Source organism: Crassostrea angulata, chromosome 1 (genome assembly GCF_025612915.1).
Source record: "Crassostrea angulata isolate pt1a10 chromosome 1, ASM2561291v2, whole genome shotgun sequence".
In the NCBI taxonomy this organism is placed as follows: domain Eukaryota; kingdom Metazoa; phylum Mollusca; class Bivalvia; order Ostreida; family Ostreidae; genus Magallana; species Magallana angulata.
The window spans coordinates 15479796-15500694 of record NC_069111.1 but is presented as its reverse complement, the minus strand read 5'-3'; the positions used below and the strand labels follow the sequence as shown (position 1 = coordinate 15500694).

The 20899-nt window shown below is 34.0% G+C and overlaps 2 protein-coding genes across 13 annotated transcripts in view; one reads left to right on the top strand and one right to left on the bottom strand.

Annotated features, from left to right (window-relative positions):
• The window catches only part of LOC128190123 (potassium voltage-gated channel subfamily A member 1-like), a 66965-nt gene that overhangs the window by 22607 nt on the left and 23459 nt on the right, over positions 1–20899 (top strand). The window contains exon 1 of one of the 9 annotated variants that reach the window (XM_052862077.1): positions 3937–5369. The exons of 4 other annotated variants lie outside the window; for them this stretch is intronic. In XM_052862077.1, coding sequence (XP_052718037.1) covers positions 5316–5369 — 54 coding nt within the window. In that variant the 5' untranslated portion in view covers positions 3937–5315. Of the gene's footprint in view, positions 1–3936; positions 5370–5638; positions 10375–13928; positions 16494–17830; positions 17935–19623; positions 19864–20899 lie in introns of those variants that run through there. 4 more of the 9 variants (XM_052862095.1, XM_052862070.1, XM_052862086.1 and 1 more) reach the window with 4 other exon arrangements.
• Positions 1–20899, bottom strand: part of LOC128190172 (U1 small nuclear ribonucleoprotein 70 kDa-like) — a 32793-nt gene that overhangs the window by 8849 nt on the left and 3045 nt on the right. For all 4 annotated transcript variants that reach the window (XM_052862132.1, XM_052862123.1, XM_052862116.1 and 1 more), the window contains exons 4-6: positions 19538–19592; positions 13827–13891; positions 1871–1933 (exon numbers count right to left, since the gene is read on the bottom strand). In XM_052862132.1, coding sequence (XP_052718092.1) covers positions 1871–1933; positions 13827–13891; positions 19538–19592 — 183 coding nt within the window. The remainder of the gene's footprint in view (positions 1–1870; positions 1934–13826; positions 13892–19537; positions 19593–20899) is intronic.

Genomic DNA, 20899 nt, shown 5'->3' with positions numbered 1-20899 from the left:
ACATATCACTCAAGAAATTCTCTGGCATCAAAAGGTATTTTCACAACAACTTCAATTAGAAAATGCATTTCAAACAGCCACTCCGTTACTTAGGATGTTGTAGATCATATCTGGTTATTAGCTACTATTATTTAGTTTAAAAGCACTTTATAGCTCTGCTGTTTTAGTTTTTAAAATGAGTCTTATGAAAATCCTAAAGAAAGTCTGTGAGTATCCCTTAATAAACATACTATCTGTGCCATTCTCACTTTTGAAGAGAGAGAGAACAAATATTAGCAAATGGGCAATATACAGGGAATATAATGAAGCTCAGGCTTAATATTGTATGCATCAATACACCTATTAGTATACACCCACTTCTACTCATGTGTATGTTCATGGAAAAAGTGACTGCCTGGCGCGTTTGTTATCTTTTACAAAAGTAAAAGTATATTTTTGAAAATCATGTTTTTTAATCCAAAACTGCATGCATACTAATTTGCCTATTTGAATTAAATACTTCTTATGCCATCATGCTATCTTTTATAATCAAGTAATTTCCACCTGATTTGAGATACGATTTCAAGGTGTAGTAAGCAACCTTAACTTGTACTGTCTTTCCACAAGGTTTTGTATTGTAAATAATTTTGATAAGGGGGTGTAATTTACTTTCTTGTCTCTGTAACAAATTGAGATTTCTTTTACATTGCACAGGCGGTATAAAATCTTAATACCAAGTGGTCACCTTAAAAAATCTGTATATGTTTGTCTTTGAATCCTATTTGGTATTGATGCTGATGGAGCTCTACATTTTGTGGGGTATTCCCATACATCTTCATTTACAATTCTAAACTGACACCTGGCATTTCAGCAAGCTTCCTTTTTTCACTGCTTTGCACTGATATACTAGACTGCACTCAAGTCTGAGCCACTCAATTCTAAAAATAAATCTAGGAAAAACAGATGATTTCTTCCTAAAAATTTTTTTTACAAGACTTTGCCATAAAAATGGGAAAAGGGATCAAAACTGTCATTTTTACATGCTCTTTTGGCCTTCAGAGATAACAGGTTCTTCAACTTCTTTAACACACAAAATCCATTGGCAAATTTTTTTCAGCTTTAAAAGAATCTTTTAACAGTCCATTTTTAAATTTTAAAATAGGTGCTACATGAAATCATACATCTGATATAAATATATATATATCTAGTAAATCTAAAGCTGTACTGTAAAAGGTACTAGTATATCAACTAACACAACTACAGTACTAGTACTACACTGTACAAAAAAACCATATAACTAACAACTAACAGGGTTCAGAAAATTGCTAAAACATGTTTGTAAACACAGAATGTTGTTTCTGCTGTTGGAAACTCTTAAATCAAATGGATGAAGGGCTCTGTCTCTATTTCTTAGGAAAACATTAAACTGTCTTAACTTTTTGACCCTTTACTTTTATTAGATATTCGCCAAATGATCCAAAATTTCAGATAAAGGTCATCCACTTTTACTCCTTTAGGGATTTCAGAGGACAAACATTGTGAAATTCAAAAAGATTAGGATGTTGATTGGAAAGCTGTTGTCACACTGGTAAATACTTGAGTCTTTATAAGCAGCAAATTGGAGCAAGATGTAGTTATTTAAAAAACTTACCTGATTACTGCTCTGATTTTAAATTAGACCCTAACCTTTCATACTTTGGAATCCTTCAAATTTGTGTGGATTGCAAGGGGTATTTTTTGTTCATGATTCAATGCATAAATTTGTGTGTAAAGGGTACCAATGAATAGGTAAAAAAAAGTATGCTTATTATAGTTGATATTATGCAACACTCTGAGAGAGAGAGAGAGAGAGAGAGAGAGAGAGAGAGAGAGAGAGAGAATGTGTGCTTACTTTTCGAATTGATCCATACACTTCAAATTCTCTGCGTAGCTTGGACTCACTTGAATCATAATTCTGAAAAAAGAAGAAATTCATGAGAACTTCTGCAAAGAACATTTTTAATCAATTTCATACAAGTATTTTTGTTTGGAATTACTTTGTATACAAAACTTCTAAAACATTTCATAATATAAATTTTATATTGATGCAAAACAATCTGGACACATATGTAACTGCATATCACAGACAACAGAAATTTTCCAAGTTGTTTTCTTTTAATTTAATCAGGTATTGGCATTGGTTGACCTTTCAGACAATAGCAGACAGTGTTTATTTTATACTTTTCTTTATTCCCAATTCTGTGTTTTATGAGCCTTGAATAAAGTCTGCAAGAGGCTGATAAAGAATTCCTGGAGATGGACATTGAGAATTTGATACAACATAAGAAGACCCTGCTTTATTTCAGCCCTATATAAAACTGCAGCATAGAATCAATGGCTCTCAACTGATGGCCATGCAATGGCCACACCGATATGTTCCGATAATAATGGCCACATTGCATGCCCTGACAGGATCTGATAGTTCAGGCCAGATCAATGCTCAGGAGAAGGAAAAGATCATTTCTCCTGTCATGCATAGCTGACAGTCCACTATTTCCCTATTTAATGGCTATAGCAAAGATAAAGAGCGTGCAAAGCCAGTAATAGACCGTTTTCAAAATTCCTGTTTAAAATCTCTCCTTTTTGCAATTCCTTAAGAATCAGATAAAATCAGATAAAACAGCATTATAGAATTAAACCACTTATACTTTTTAAAACTGACCACTATGATTAAGTTCTTTTTTGTAACATCCAATTTTTGGGGATTCACCTATCTACGACGAACTACAAGATGTCATTGATTTTCAACCCTTACAAGTACACAGTTTTAAAAATCAATAACCTAGATTATATTGAGAGATATGATAAACTAACCAAGCTGGAAAATGAAAGATCATAATTCATCAATAATCTTTAGTATTTGTATTTAACTGTCTTTGTTCAATTAACTAATGATTATGAAATTAGTTAAGGGGGAAGGGGGGTACTGTTCTCTGCATTACTAGACAAAGTGTTCATTGTGTGATACAAAAAGCCCAATAAATCTGTCATGCAGAAAGCAACTAACAACATACAACTGCATAATTTTCCTAAAATAATTACTATGCTATTCTGTGAAAAGCAAACATCCATTGTCATTTGGTTTTTGTTCTAGGCCTCCCAGGAGACAGTTTGAATGTACTCGTTTAATGTAAATTAACACAATCAAACATAAAACTGTTTAAAAATACTGGTACTCAATTATTCATCTGTATGTGTATAATGCAGAGTACATTATTTGACTGCACAATATGAATGTAACTTGAACTGTTTTCAAAGTATATATACATGCATGTTAAATTCCATGGGGAATCTTTTGGATATCTCTGACCTATTAGACTGAAATGGAGATATGATTTTATGCATAATTCATCAGTTATATATCTCAGTACTGGTATATCTGAAACTTGCCATTTATTTTTAAAACAAAGGCATCCATTAGCTGCAGAGAGATGATTACTAACTCATTTGAACAACGGAAACTTTTGTCGATTCCATTTCCAATTCCAACAATTCCATTAATGTTCTTTTTAAAAGAATGAATGAGATTATGAGGGAAACGAGATGTGCAAATGTCTGAATTCAAGCACAAAATACTTCAAAAGTTGACTAATAATAAAATTGGGAACTTTTTCTCTATGTTTATAAATAAATACATAACTTGGCAACATAATGGCAAAATATTTACCTTAACTATGTACACGTAACTGCTAAAGGATGAAGTAGTCTAGAATGAAGTTAAACATCCACATTCCCCCCTCCCCTCCCCCCCCCCCCCCCCCCAGTTTCTTATTCCAAACTATGGTATATTTACCAATCTACTTCTCTGTAAATCTATCTGCAAATCAAAGACCATGCACACTCGTGCACAGAGGCAATAATAGAAATGTCATCTAAACCTTCCTCAGTTGAAACTTTTAATCTTTTAATCACTCAATACGAGAAAATCAGGCCATTGCATTTATCATACAAGTTACAATGCCCCATCACTGTCACCAATTGCTCTTATCCTTCATAACAGTGCTCAACAAAATATGTATTCCTTCATAATCTCGGCTCAATAAATTTCTGACAAATCTGCCATCTGCACTGCAGCATCAACATATTAATAGGCAGCAATTAATTGGTGCATGTGATCAAGTGCCTCAATGATTTTTCACAAATATCCTAGAGTGATTATCACCTGTACTTGTCATACATTGTGTATGGCTGCTCATTGGCTTATATTAACAGAAATGAAACTCGCAGTTGGTTCCAGTATGTACGGTAGTAATGGATATTATTTTCATGTGACTCCAAAATCGGTGTCATTTACACAGAATAAACCGTTCATCAATAAGCTGTGAGAATTTGTGATCATGTGACACTTTCTGTAACGGAAATCTATTCAATCACTGAATCCATTTGGAGATCTGTGTCAATGATTAATTTACCTTGTGGAAAAGGAGGAATGGGAGTGCATTTAAGAATCACTGCCATAACAATAGGATAAAACCTTTTCATGGAATTGTCCTCGAACCCGAGACTCAGACTTCATTGATTTCCAGATGACATATCTTTGCTTTACGGCACTGCATATTAAGAGAGGAACCCAAAAAGAGTACTGATTAGTCGATTTAAATGTCCATTTTATCCCTGTCATTTAGTTTTAACAGATATCTCGATTAAGTGGAGAGTATCAAATGAAAAGAGAATCGGTGTAATAGAAAGACAATAATCAGATTTAAATCAGTGTTAAAACTGGGGATAACAAGAAATTTCAGTGGTGTCATCTGGAAGTAAAAGTGTGCGAAAAGATACGTCAACTGTGGCATATGCAGCCAATGACAACTTTGCTCCTGATTGGATCCCCTTTTATTCCGCCTGGAAATTAATCACAAATCCAAGTTTAAACAGCAAAAATTAATTTGCAGCTGCAATCACAGGGGATTTGGTCTTCTCTCAATCTTCTCCACTTCAGTGAAGAAAGTATTACGGGGAGAATCTACAGTAAAAGTTAGATCTGTCTTTGACAGTCAGTGGCTGCATCTCCTCCACTAAGGCTAGTGGTTGGAAGAAAGGACCAATTAGTGACCTCTTAAATCAAGGATGATTTGATCAATCTTGCTGTGAAAAAAACTAGTAATTTTTATTCGACTTAACAGCTATATAAGAGTGCCAGTTGTTTTTGGATGTAAAATGTGCAAGGATTTCTTGAATTGAGACCAAAAAAAAAAATGTGGTTGCATTGCATTTCCCTCTCTGTTAGATAGAACGGAGTTTGTTTAGATTAGAAATCACACAAGAAGTGATTTACATATGTTCACCTGTACTGGCCAATGAATGCTGGTGTACTCTTTGAAGCCATGTTTCCATTCTCTAGTTCAGCAGGGGTATGTACATTTTTTTTTCAAAAAAATTGTAATAATTTCTACGAAAAATGCATTGAAAATATCAGAGGTTTAGGTTTTATCAGACAATTTGCAGCACGCAGTCAAAATTGCAACAAACTTGTTCTCCTTGGATAAACAAATACTAAATCAGTCAATATCTGAAGTCATGTCACTATCGTAAAGGTTACAAAACTTTTGGAGCTAACATCATGTATCCATGGCCATGCAAACTTCTTGGTTAAGTTTAAAATAAGAACAGTCTTAAATTTTCGCACTAAATAGCAAATTTCTCTATCCTTCTGCCAATGTATAATTTAACCAAATTTTATCTGTAATTTTATAAAAATGTAAACATTGTGAGGACATACAGATACCATCATTAGCTACTAGGCAATACAACGAAAAAATTAAAAACTGGCAACGTGTTTCAATGAATCAATACATTCAATATTTCAGCCCATCGCAGCCCTTTCTAATTAATTATACATAACTTATGAGAGTTGCTGATGACTATCAATAATCATTAAAATATGAAATATTCATTACACTTTTGACGTAGTGTTGAACACAACAGTGGGTGTGATCAAGTTTTAAAATCATCCTCCATTTACCCAGTTTAAATCCTGTATCAATAATTAGTCCTCATCTGACAATTACCAGCATTCTCAAATTTTCTGCCCAAAAGAGTTTCACGATCGATTTGCAGACATATCGCAAAATTTCCTGCCAACATATTTTATGCATCATGTATCATAGATCCCGAAAATTAGGACTGCACGTATTCATAATACTGAGTTCAGAGCTGTTTCTTGCCCATATTAATATTTCATATTTACTTTAAAGTGGAATTTTCACTGACAAGGGAACAAAGCTTTTAATCAAGCTGCTAATTACTGCTTATAGGTTGGGTTGTTGAACTCAAATGGATACCTTGTTTATGATATATAGACTTATTTGAATAGAGCACACTAAACAATAATAAACTGACATGTGTATATAGAAGAAGTGTTTAAATTTTTCCTCTGTTTCTTTAAATTAGAAGTTTTTTTCAAGAGAAACACTACCATGATACACACACTGTTCTTCTTCAACTAGTCCAAAAGCTGTATAACAGCAATTTCGAAAGGAAATGAAACTGATAATAGTTCAAAATATATGAGGATATATGCATTTTACAGGGTTGTCTCTAAGACCCGGGAGGCGGTGAATTCCCACGCCTATAATGCCTTAATTACCTGGCTATTATTGCATTTCAACACAATGTAGCTATAAGCAGGACACCCAGACCCCCTCCTACTTTTTGATTTCTTCTATCCATTTCAATTCTTAGAGACAACCCTGATTTTACATTTCTAAAATGCATATATACAGCAAATACTAAAATTTCAACAGTCTCTTACACAATACAGTAAAACAGGCTTATAATGAAGTGCCAGGGACTGGCAATTTTGCTTCATTATAAGCTTAATTCGTTATATCAGTCCATTTCACAACAGGTAATAAAGTCATGGGGAATGACACAACCTTCCCTGTAAGCGTCAATTCATTATAAGCATGTTCGCTATAACCAGCTTTTACTGTACATTCCTATTCATTTCCATCTTTTCCTCATACCTTCATCAATTTGACCAATCCTTATGAAATTTGAGCTATAATGAGACATGACCTGAGATTTCATTCAGTTAGCACTATGAAATTCCCTTAAGGAAGGCTTAAAAACACTGCTACAAAATTTATCTTTCAACATGAAGCTGTCTAACACTGACCTTTAGTCTTTGACCTCACAATGCATAGGTTTCAAAGTTAAAATTAATTAAGGTACAAAATGTTTGAAGGTGCAATCCATCATGAGAAATGTTAAAATAACTGCACTACATAAAGATGATGACAATATCAAAAGCTAATACAACAAAGAAGTTTATTTCATTAGAATCAGTTTTTATTAATATTTTTCAATCATTTTGTACATCATTTTAAGAGAGTTTGTGGAGACTGTCTTTTCTGATACCATTTGGGCCATGTTTCTAACTTTGATGTCATTTGATTTTTAACAATTTGCTCATGCACCAACAAAATTCACGAAAAATTGATGCTATAACTTAACGATGAATCCGAAGTAGATGGACCTGTAAACGAACTTGTTTACCTTACACTTTTTCCATTTATAAATCATTATAAACTATTAGATAGATAAATGTTGAAAGTTTACTTAATCCTTCATCACAGGAGGAGACTATATATATATATATGAAACCACTTGTTCAGTGGGAGACAACTGATTTCAGCTTTTTATGTGTGTGCAATGCTATCTAGAACACCCCCTAAAACTGAAGGGTAATGTAAATAAACTTTTATACCAACCTCACAAAAACCTTATGCTAGTACAGTATAAAGCAACAATGGCACTGTTTACAAGAAGTGGCAGCAGCAGAAAACCTCCCCCAGAAGCTTTCCATATAAAAGACAAAAGCAATGACTATTTACACGGGTATTTTTAGCATCACCTCACAATAAAAAACACCAATAAATCAGCAATCAGGTAATTGAGGAGCTAATCTCCGGAGGTGCTTTTTTTTTGCTGTAGGATTATTTCCATAAAAATTGATGCATCATGTTTAAGTTATGTCCATACTAATATGTGTCGGAAAGTAACTTCCTAAATCACGTACTTATCATCAAGGGTAAACATAATGCGGCATAATGACCACTTACTAATGTACTTATATTCACGTACTGCTTCACTTGTAAGTCAAGGATCTAAAATTTAAATTAAGTGCATGACACACCAATGGAACATGTACATGTGTACAGAAGCTAAATTAAACATACCGAGAAAAAGTCACTAACATGAATAGAAAGGTAAATTGATATTATTAAGTTTTTTATTTTTTAGTTCAAGTAAGATTAATAGTCTATAAAATTATAAAAACTCGTGGAAATGTTTGTACTAATCAGTTTTTGGGTGGGATTGCTTACTTTTCTTGGTCTGTTGCAGTACATTTTGCTGTGGATTAGTAAAATGTAAGGTGTGTTAATTATGGAAAGATGGGTGTTAGAATTGCAGTGGCAGTCACAGTCACAGTGTGACGTGCACCCATTTATTACACATTTAAAATTAGCAACCTGTGAAATATATCTGAATACCATAGTACTCACCAATCGATCTATTGGAATATTAATTAAGGCCAGGTCATTCAAGTGAAACGAACAATAAAAACTATGTCCTCAATTTTTTGCCTTGCAAACTTAAGTAATGGCAATACTAATTGAAATTGAGGGATTTATGCCTATAGTCCTTATACAATACAATAACTCTGAGAAATGGTCAGGAGTCAATGCCCTGGAATCAGTAGACAAATTGTGACAGATACGTATCTAATAATTCACCAGTAGTCCCCGAGCCTGCTGGGGATACTTGTGTACAGAAATGTGTCAAAAGCACCAGACAGTTTGTGAGATATGACACTAACCCCAATAATGATTTCAAATCAAGAAAACGGTATGAAGTAGATGGCAAGACTTCTGCCCAAGCTCAACACAGAGTTAGCAGATAATAAATACTCTTGGGGCAGCTTAACTTTGTCAGTTCTTGACTCTATACCAACAAATGCTATTGATTTTCACACTGGCTCAACAATTCTTGGCTATTTAGCTTTTTTTCTGATGTGACCCTAATAAAGCATATGGTTCATCATTGCTTTTACACTAAAAGATAAAATGTCAATCAAACATCTAATCCTGTATACTCCTTGCTATTGTTTGGCACTTAGAGCATGGAGATATGTTAAGAATATATACATGTTAAAGCATTAATTCACATAAACATTGATGCTGAACCCATAAGCCATGAAATAAACTTCACAAAGATCATTTTTGAGCCGTACAGAATATTCACTACTTTTGGATTTTGTTTGCTAATTAATGGGTTTTAATGAATTTTTATTTGAAAACCATCTGGCTTTAACTTTGTCAATTGTTATGCAAGCAATCGTTGAATAACAACAAAAGGTGTCCCACTGAATGCAACAAATGGATGGCTCAATCTAAACATCTCTAGCAAAGTTTTCCAGGAATGAAAATGTGTTCAAGACAAACATTCACACATTGTACCAATGATCTCCTAGCAATTAATGTGTTGACCATTCATAAACCAAGTCCAATACTGTATATTCACCTGTGACAGCCCTCCCCAGGTAAATAGGCCCCTCGACAATCCATTGATCAACTTCAGCAACATTAGATCATACACACCTATATCCATCTATATCGGTCATATTTGTTATGATAACATCTCTGTCAACATGCGCCCATCATCTCTTGATGATCAATTCTTTCCCTCTGATGAAAAAAAACTGTATAGTATCCTGATAAAAATATCAAGTTTGTAAGGGGATTTAGTGAAAATTTTGCAATTTGCACTGTTTTCCAAATAAAAGATGAAAGACGTGCTCTCTAAGTGGATAAATTTACTGAGATGTGACCCAACAACAAGATCTTTGTGACACTTCGTGTTAGCTTTCAATATCTGATTCCCAAGAGATCAACACTACTGCAATATTCATATAGTCTTTGCCTGAAGTTTCTATACTGAAGCATTTATCACTGAATAAATGTAAAAAAAAAAAAAAAAATTAAAGTAAAAAAAAATTGTCTTTCCGATCCAATGGAGCAGTAGTCTCAATAGAGAAATGGCGACTAAATAGACACAAGTGTTTGGCAGTCAGTCTGCCAAGAGAAGTGTCGTGCTTTTAAGACACAAGCTGTGGCTTCTCTGCAAATATGTGATAGCTTGGTGACTTATATTACAGCATAAATATTGAAAGGAACATTTTTTCTCATGACAAGGCATTCTCCATTTGGGTTTTTTGGTCATTAAAACTGCCTTCCTTTCTTTGCAATTATGGGATGTGCTTCTCGTTGATGTTGCTTTTGTGACTCGTATTGTTGTATTCTCTGGGAATATCAACCGAATCAAATGATGTTTAGATACGCAAGCGCAAGAGAGGTGAGTGTTTCAAACACTGGTATAAAAGGAGTATTTCTTTTTTTGTTGTTGTTGACATTTGGTTATCTCGGCCATTATCAGGCATTGAACACATGCAAATATTGATAATCATTTTCTATCTGTTCAATTCAGAGTAGGACAAAATATTTGATCTGGTTATATCTGATGCTTGCAGAACTAACAAAACTGATGAGTTTATGTTTGTACAATCATAGAATTTCTGACATTGATTTCAAATTGAGGTCTAATATGATTTGAATCAATCCCAAAATAATTCTCAAAACTGTCATATGACAATGTTTCTAACAAGTAAACAAACATCTTTTTTAATATTCCTCTTGTTTACTGGTAATATGTGTATCAAATTAAAGTATCTCTCATCTAACTTAACCTTTGTGGTCTCAAATAAGTTGTTTGTGTCAATAGCATTTTGCAAGAGTATTTTGAAAAAAAATTACATTCATTCAATTTTAATAAAATATTTTCAAATGATTTTATATCTTTTACTCTCTCTTCCTTACAACCATAAGATACAACTTTAGAAGTAAACAACATTTTCTTATAATCAAATTAAAACAAATTTGCTCTACTAGCATTATATGTATTACCATTCTAAACTTTAAATCGTGATTGCTATTCATGATGCCATGTTCAAAGTCTTATGGTTTTCTTTTTTATTGCTTATAAACATTAGAACTTACTCGGTTTTTAGTATAGCATATTTAAAATAATGGCAAAACAAATTCATTCCTACAGGGCCTGATGGTTAGTTAATAATGTATCAAAATCTACTTTTATTGGTAAAAATATTGTTTCCCAAAACTCTTTATCTAAACTAACTTTACCATGAATTGGAAGGTCTGGCTAAAAGAAAAAAACATTAAGATGGCCAATGACAACGTACTAGCATAGATAAGCAAGAGCCTAAATGTTTCCTATGACAACTTAATCGAGCAATATTGAAAGTAAATCAATGCAAAAAATTTGATCGCAGCATTCTGATCCATTATTGTGCAGATTCACTTGAAGCCTGAACAGGCCAGTGCACTTTGGGACATCAGAATCCACAGGATATCTATCTATTATTCATAACTAATTGAGTTTCTAATGCAACCAGTATTCAAGACATCTTTCATACCAGTGAAGTTTTCATTGATGATGAATGAAAAATTAATTCCTCCTACAACCATAAGGGTTTCGTTTGATGAAGAGAACAAGGAATATTACTTAAATGAACTGTACAATGTGTAATGTCCTCCTATAAATCTTGTTCTTCCCAACACTGTACTTTCACCAGTATATATATATATACTTGTTTTGGGGAAAATCATACTTCTCCCACTCTCAATAGTATTGAAAACTTGGAACAGAAAAATCATACGCTCAAAAGTGCACCTAATACATCACAACAATTCAAAATACTAAAATAAAAAATACAATCAAATAGATAAGAGATATTTATAAAAATGTGTGCAATGTACATAAAGGCATGAAATGTTGGGAAAATAGTTTTACCAATGGTGGGAAAAGACATTTTATCGCACAATTTTTTTTCATTATTATTACATGCCTATTTTTTCTGTATACATTTGATCTCAACATTAAACATATATTCTAAAACCCTATCATCCACTCCAATATAAACAGCATGTGCATAGCCATTCTTTTGTGCTTTTGTGGCAAACTCTTTATCAAATTGACAAAACCCTTCACAAACTGTTTCAGGCAATTGATTATCCAGTATCCTCAAATGTCAAGTGACATTCAACTTCTGTTTGTTTTTTTTTTTATTTTGTGTATCTTTTTTTAATCATTTTGGCAACATATTGCTGGTATAATTTTATAAAGCTGTCGTTGCTCTTTCTTTTCAAACTATTCTTTTAAATACTGTCAGAGAAGCAATGTCTTCCTCCATGCATTACCCCTCAACCCCGTGGATGCAGAACCACAGCATTTCCCTTCTCTCTAATTTTCACCATATGTTTGCTATACCTTGACTTCAAAATAGATTCTATACATCTTATAATGAATATGGATTGTTCATGGCATACCTGCATGGAAGATGTAGAGTGAAGCAAACCAGCAACCATAAGAAGTAGTACATTTGTTCCCTTAATGTTATGTAATGAGATGGAATTTTAATATTTAATTAAATGTCGTTCCTCAGACAATTCCGTTATAATCTATTTATACACACAATCGATACTCTTAAATTAATCATCTAGCTGCCATTTCCAACAATATTTTCAAACACCCTGATTATGCATCAATGATATATATTTGTTGCAATATCATTTACCAGTGCATATGAAACATTTATAAATTCCATTTTCCCCTCATTAATAAGAATAGATTAATATCATAATTGATTAGTTTTTTTAAATTCCCTATTCCAAAATCATGGGGGTGTGTCTGAATCAGATATATACAGCGAAATTCATGTCGATTATCTAAATTAACCTCATGCAATTCTGATACCAGAGTTGTCCCTCTTGACAATAGCTAAAACAGCCGCATTATTCTCTTCATATACAGGAATGAGTTACTTCCATTGTAAACAATAATGTGTGTTATTGAGAGATGGCAGAATCACCACTGAAGCAATATAACACATGAAAGAAAGGTGCTAAGCATTGAACTTACTGGGCCGAGGGCCTTAACAGTCACCTGAGAATATTGAAACCCTACGAAGGATTCATAAAATGTCTATATATCATAAGAAGGGTTTCCTTGCTAATCAAATACTTACTTTGCTTGCAAGACTCCATGAATAGAGAGTAAATATTTATAACACAATACATTTTTAAAATTTTATTAAAATGTAAGACCTGCCTTTGCACTGGAAATCCTGACATTGAGGTTAAGAATTTCACTGTTTTTGGTAGGGGTCTCTAAGCCATTATATTTGTCTGCTAGATACTCATGTCAGTATAATACATTTTTTTAAAAATATTTCATCAATCTTGGCAGTTAAAAGCCCAAATGATAGACAATTAAGTTCCTCTTACTTACATATGATGCATACCAAATTTTATCAATATTGGCTTAGTGGTTTCAGAGATGAATAAAAGTTTACACCTAAACAACAAACACATGGCTAGCAGAATATCAGCAGAATCATTTAACATTGAATAAAATTATCATGGAAAATATTAAACACTGAAACTTTAAAGAGAAACATTTGTAATTTATGTATTTTGCATGTGAATGGGCACATGCAAATCACAATGGTTGTACTCAGTGTATCTACTAATGGAAGATAAGCTGTGATTGAGGTTTTATCAATAGATTCTAATTAGTGCTGTGGTGAGAATTAATCTGGCTAATGACCCAAAAATAAGAGTCTTTCCATAAAAAATCCATCACACCACACCAGTCCTGGCTGATGTGTGAATCGACAATGCACATGTTCCAAGCAAAAAAGGAAGATATAAGAAGTGGGTTTTACTTACGATTCGAGCCACAAAAAGTGTCTTGTATGGATCTCCAGTGGCACTGGCGGCATTGCTAGGGTCCCCTAAGGAAAGAGAAAGGACAGTCATTAGGGATTATCTCAAAGTACAGAATATATCAATTTTCTGGGATTGGTTTGGACTGGGTGTTGGATTAGCCACAGGTTGGTAGCAAGAATTGTCTATTATATTACTGTAATATGACGGGACGTCAAAATCAATTTCAGAGCAATCTATTTTCCAAAGGTTATGGAGTGTCTACATGTGGCAACATTATAACCATATCTGATAGATTTCTCCAAGTCCAGGGCAGAAATATCCAATTTATCAATGTGCATAGAATGTAAAGAAATTCTCTGGTGGCCCCCAGCTCCAATCTTAGCTAACTATGGTCCGATACCGATTTCGCATGGACAACAATAGGGCTAAATTAACAGACAGGGAAAATAATGCTTCCTTTCACTTCATCTTGATCCTTCAGGTGCATTAATAACCAGTGTCTAATGTAGGTGTTACTTATATCTGTCATCTCTAATGAAAATATAACTAAACAAAGACCAAAAAAACCTCTTCCCCCTAAAAATCTGTCTCTGATTTAACATCAGCTTATGATAATATGAGGAATTCTCCAGCCTGTACTCCCTCTCCGGGTGAAGGAGATGGCATGTGACAAGTGCAATGTGTGAGGAGTAAGTTAGCAAGGGAGTTTTAGAGGCTTTTCATCTGTATGGATGTTTGGATCTCCTCATTGTTCAAGGTAACGGTCTCTTTTTTTTTGATTGGTCAGATCTGCAAATTTTTTCTAACATACCTCCCCCTCCCCATTTTACTCTGGTTTTCCCTGCTTTTAGTGTTTGTTTTGATGCTTATCATTTCCCTTCATTTAATCATGCTACTGCCTTTACTTGACATTCAACACACCTGCTGCAGCAGCAAGGGAACATTCTATTTTTTTGTGCAACTGTTCATCGAGGTTATCCTTCTTGCTACATATCCTGGGAATCATAAATTGATTTTTCTGGGAGATATATAACCAATGGGTTCATTATACATAATTAACATCAAAGAGCTCCAACATAAACAAGTGCTCTGATGCAATGCAAATTGCTATTATGTTCAATTCTCACCACAAAAACTCAAGTCTAGAGAGCTTTGTTGATTATATTCAATGTCATTTTCATGTGAGTAGAGTAACATAGAAGACATTCTAGAACAGCATTTGTTTAAAATTTAACCTATTTGGTTGTTTGCATGAAAAATTCATCAACCCCTCCAGCAGAGCGTTACATAGAAGTATTTTCTCTTAAACAGATGCTTCAGATAGCTGACCTATAAACTAGCGATGTGAGCACCAATATATGCACAGCCTCTTCATCATTTACAATGCGACCCTCAGATGGGGAATTTCTATGCCAAATGAACTAATAGAAATGGACATAGCTCAACTCCTGCAATGCCATATTTCCCCTCAATAAACTGACTGTTTAGTGGTAACCATGGCGACAACTAACGTCATGGAGATGCCAAGTACCTATTAGAATTGATGAAATGAAGCTCTTTCTGCCTCCACTCTTTGACTAAGTCTACTTGTGGGTAGATTTACTTGTTTCTCTGAAGAACATGCCTCTCTGAACACCTGCTTAGTAACACTTTCCAACGCAAGCTGTATCTAGAATTTATTTCTAGAGCCACTGTCTACCAATTATCTTTTTTGTAACCACCACGCTTCTTACTCTGTTCAAAGAACCATACACAGCAAACCTGTTATTGAACGATTCTTCTCTTGCATTTTTTGAAATGATACAAATAATGAGGGATGAGTTCTACACTTAAATATATATAGATCTTTACTAGACTCTAAGTATTGATCCATCAATATAGACAGGGAAGGTTCCTCCACAAATTGATTACAAAAATAATACCCTAAAAACGTGATGTTGGAAATAGTAAATAGTCAGCAACAGCTGTAATTAGGTCTATACCACATGCCAACTGGTCATCATGACAACTCAGTGGATTGGTCCAGAATATAATAACCTCTCAAAAGAAGAGACCATCAAGTTCCCTAGTGCCAGATCTAGAGCAAAAGCATTGCAGGACCATAAAACATACACGTAAAACTTGAAATTCACTGGTTGAAAGACTTCATGAAATTTGAAGAAGCGACTTGCAATGAATATCAGAGCTTTATTTCAATACCAACAATCCGCCTGAATTGTTACAAATCAGCATGTCATTCTACTTCTTGTCAATCAGAGATCTGTCCGATAGACTATCAATGTACGTCACCCTGTTTAATCTTTTTTGATTTAAAAATCACCCCTTGTATGCCTCTGTGTGTGTGCATATTACCGAATATGTTATAATTACTAAAACCACTCATCCGAAGAAGCACTGTTTGCAATCAATGCTTTAAACAACTTGAGAAGCATTCAGAGTTGCCAGAGATCTAAATTAAAAATTAAACAAGTATGGGTCTAAAATTTTTGTTAAAAAACCTTGAAAAATGTTTCAACGTAGACAATGATTCAGGATAAATGTTGTATCTAGCAAATCAAACCAACAAATGCAGCTTAATATCTGGAATATGACGTAAAAAAGTGATCTCTGGCCATGTTTCCAAGTATTCATTCTAGTAATCCTGGACGTAGTAAGAAGCAGGAAAAGGTACAAATTTCTCTCTCTCTCTCTCTCTCTCTCTCTCTCTCTCTCTCTCTCTCTCTCTTTTACTTGTAGGGTTCTTAGCGAGTTTTTTAAAAGTTATCATTTGTCCTTAAGAAACACATAAAGGACAGATATGCACCATAAGAATAAAGTCCTTTACCCACACCCCCCATGTGCTGGAATTGATTTAGTTTCTAGCATTGATGACATCAGCACTTCCTACAGTAAAATCTGCAATATGGAGTGCCAAGAGAATAAATCAGATACCCTGAATGATGCACTTTATTGCACAATTTCTTTGATGATGAGGTTTTCTATATATAGTTGATAATTATCAACTGGGAGTGATAATTCATATTTTGTACGCAAAATTGTGGAAATGCAGGTGAAATGATCAATATTACTGCAGCCTCTAGCTTAAATAGACACAGGCAAATCAAATCTGTACAATCTTTCAAATCAATGGCCATTAACTGATCCATGTAGAACACACAACATCTCCAAAGTAAAAAAAAAAAGTGATGTAATCAAATAAAGTGCAGCTAAAACCACTTTCTTCTTGCAATCCTGTTTTCATAACTAATCCTCCAGTATATGACATGGGAAGTGACATTTCTACCATATACAGTGTCAATATTGAAGAAAAAAGGGATTTACTATTAATTAACTGTCGCGATATGGATGGAAGCAAGCGCTAAATGGACTGTGAAGTTTTTAATCCCACCTTACAGTCTTTCGGGTTAACTAAAAAAAAAAAAAAATTGCCGCTGATTTTCTTCCCATTATGGCTGAAATAACCAAGAATGGGCGGAGATGTAATCTACCTTACCTAGCAGACAAGTTCTCATCAATTTCATCTTCATGAAGGAGAGAACTACCTGTATTTCATTAAGATTGGAAACTCTGTGATGTGAAAAAAACCCACCCAGAATCATTACGACAAAGGAATAAATTGTGGCAGAAACTTAAAAACACTCCATTTCACAATGTAATTCTTTTGAATGTGTGAGAGAACTACCAAGTGCACTGAAACCCTTAGGAAAGACCATTATAAATGGATTCTGAATTGGACTTTTACAAAGTGGATTGTTAATTCATATCCTGTAGTGCTTGAAAATGGAATTAATGAAAACAATCAGGAATCCATGATTCGAAGAAATATATATATTGTGAAAAAAAATCAGGATCCTTAACAGCGGAGCCACAAATTTGAGGACAGAAATAGTTGATTTTGATTTTAATAGATAGAACATTTTTTTTCTCTCTTCTGATTCTGTGTTATTTTTACAAGATCCTGAATCAAAATAATTTACAAATTACAACAAAAAGACAATTGATTGGAGCATTTTTCTTCCATAATATCAAATGTAGGCTTGACTAACATTGCCATGGTAACTGGATGTAAGAGATGAGAGGGATATCCACCATTCAAATTGAACCCCAGGTAAAACAATTGATTTTCTCAACAAATCTTGCATTCCAAACATCATGTACAGTGTTTCTGATAAACAAGAGGGGAGAACGTCATTAACGGACATCTCAACTCCTAAACTAATCAGTAACAGGTAAAAAAGTGGAAATCAATGAAGACAATTTTGCCAGACCCTGATGACTGTAAAGCCACTGCCAGTGATGAAGTGAGGGCAAGGCCAAGTCTATTTTTGTTTACTTCTGTTAAAAACTGTACACCAATTCATATAATGGCAGAAACCCAAGAAATTGGTACCAAATCTTGATATCCAATTGTTGAAGGATGCTATTAGGAATATATTTATCTAAACGTATATCATATAAAATAGATATATGGTAGACATTTTAACTTCCTTATTCTCTATTAATGATGATACTCTTTAATTCCACTAAATATTCCTTCGTTAAAAGTGAGACTGAGATCCAAAGTGTCTATGGCCTCAGGGCCAGGATCTGTTCTTGGCAAAACAAAAAGGATTTATCTTGTGCTATATTATTTCTAGTATGAAACCTGTTCAATTTACCTTGTACAAGCTTTACCATATACATTTAAAACACTCTGCTTTTCAATTAATTTCTGAAATGCTGTGCATGCTTGAAAATGGAAAGGATCTTTTTGTCCCAATATCCTCTTTCAATTATCTAAATTGACTTTGAAATTATGAGAAAAAGTAATTATTCCTATTGATTGTTATGTTAATTGAAAAATACCCATGAATCCAATAATTGAATGCCACTCAAATAACACCAGAAATTAGCCTGCACTGAGTATTTCAAGGGAATACACAATATAACCCTAAATCTCTCTTAACATTTCACTTAATGAGAACTTGTAATCAATCCATAAATTCCTTCATGGATACTTTTGTTTACATCTGAATAGCACTGAAAATTGACATTTTCATTTGATAGCTACGAAAATCCTTATTTTATGCTTACGTTACATTTTTTTTGGCCTAAAAATTTATAGTTCCAGGCAACTCGTTCTTTACCTTAAATCTTTTTTTTTCTTCCTTAAATGGCTTCACTTGATATTTCAACTCATTTCATTTTTTTTTTTTTTTAATACATATAAACTAATTACAACTGTGCAATTAAAAAAAAAAACACCCCAAAGCAGAATTATGACATTTATGCTCATCTCTCCTACTACACTATTTAAAATCAACATGTAGAAGCCACTCCTTCTGTCATTGATAATGATTTTACACACTGCCTTGGTACATCTTCACAGTATTTTATCCATAGCTGCTGTAAACTTTGCCTTTTGTACCAGAATTACAAGGAAAGGATTGGCTTAATCTTGATTTTAACTATTTTTTCCTTGCTCTCAAGTGACACACTGCATCCAATTACTCTCTCTCTCTTTCTTGACTTAACTGGTAGCAAGTCAATCTACTCAGCCTAAACACATGTCAGTGTGTATTGGGAATCAATAGAGGTTCTCCCCCAGGAAAGCAGATAGATATGATATGATCGGTATCAGGATTAATTCCTACCCCCAGAGAAACTTACACCTATTCTATTTTGTCAATTGCATCTCGATTCCCAAAGTTTCATAGATGCTGAATACTCACACAAGGCTAGATCCTGTTCCAACTTGTAAGCAATCTGCTCAGCTCTTTCCTTTCTCTGAAAATAAAGTAAGAGAACATTTAAGAGTTACTTCCCTTCCACTTTCCCAAAGTTTCCTTCCGTCGGACATTGCCTTTTTAAACAAGATATTTAAATTTAAAGAGAGCTTAAAAAAAACCTGGGCAAGTTAAATTTTCACTTCCCAAACTCTCTGAACCATGTAATTACATATAAAAACAGCATGTTAAATCAAATCTGGGACAAGTAAATGGTTGGTTCGATGGTTATGGTAGTTCATGCCCTAGACAATGCACAAGAAGATAATAAGGTTGGTGTTGATAATTTTTAGGAAAAACTTCATGTCAAGCATTTGTTTTGTTCTTTTCACTTTTTTCACAAAATTTCGTCAGGCTTTATTTTCACATGCCACCAGGACTGCCCTGGACATTCCTTCTGGGTCGGTGATTACTGTTAAAAGTGACAAATCTATTGGTTTTTCTGTATGAGAAAGTGCTCATTTCTCAGGGTGATGTACCAATATTTGTGTTAGCCATTTAATGAGTAATTGAAACACTCTACACAAATTTGTTATTTTTCTCCTGTATTGATGCCAACAAAATAATACTTTGGGGCTGAAAATAAAACCTGTGACCTTTGTGTCGTCAGTTGTTTAACCTTCCCCAATACTAAACCCTCGACAAAGACTGAACATAAGGCACTTGTTACACAGCTTACCCAATTCTACAAGCCTTGCCAAGAAAGATTTGTACCGATATCAAAGTCATGACATTGGCTTAATCTACACCCTCTCGTCTAGGTTACCCACTTTTTCTTGATCCTCCCATCCTACACAAGTTGCCCAATAACCCCCTACCCCCCTGCACGGGCTGTTCCATTTGAGCTTGTACACTGGACAACGTAAATAATGTACAACTCACACAGCAATAAAAAGTGGGGGAGGGAATATTTGTGCAGCACTGTCTAACAGCTACTTTCACAGTTACCAGTATAATAAAGCTTCATTAGCCAGTTGCATGTGGAAGACATTAGCTGGAGCAATCAATACTGTAAAGACTATGTTTTTATTAGGAATGTATGCTCCTGGCACTAATTAATCCCCTCAGTCCTACAGTGACTATTGCCAGAACCCTAATACACAACAATGTCTGGCTATTACGACGCCCTTCTTCTCAACAGAGCACAAATCATATTTCTAGTTTAGTTTTTATGCATCTTTTTCATTATTTATGCACATATGACTAAAAAGTATTTTTTTTATTACTGTATGTATTCATATTTCAAATCAATTATAGGTTAACAGGAATATCACTTAAACCTAAACAGATATCAACAAGGTGCAGATA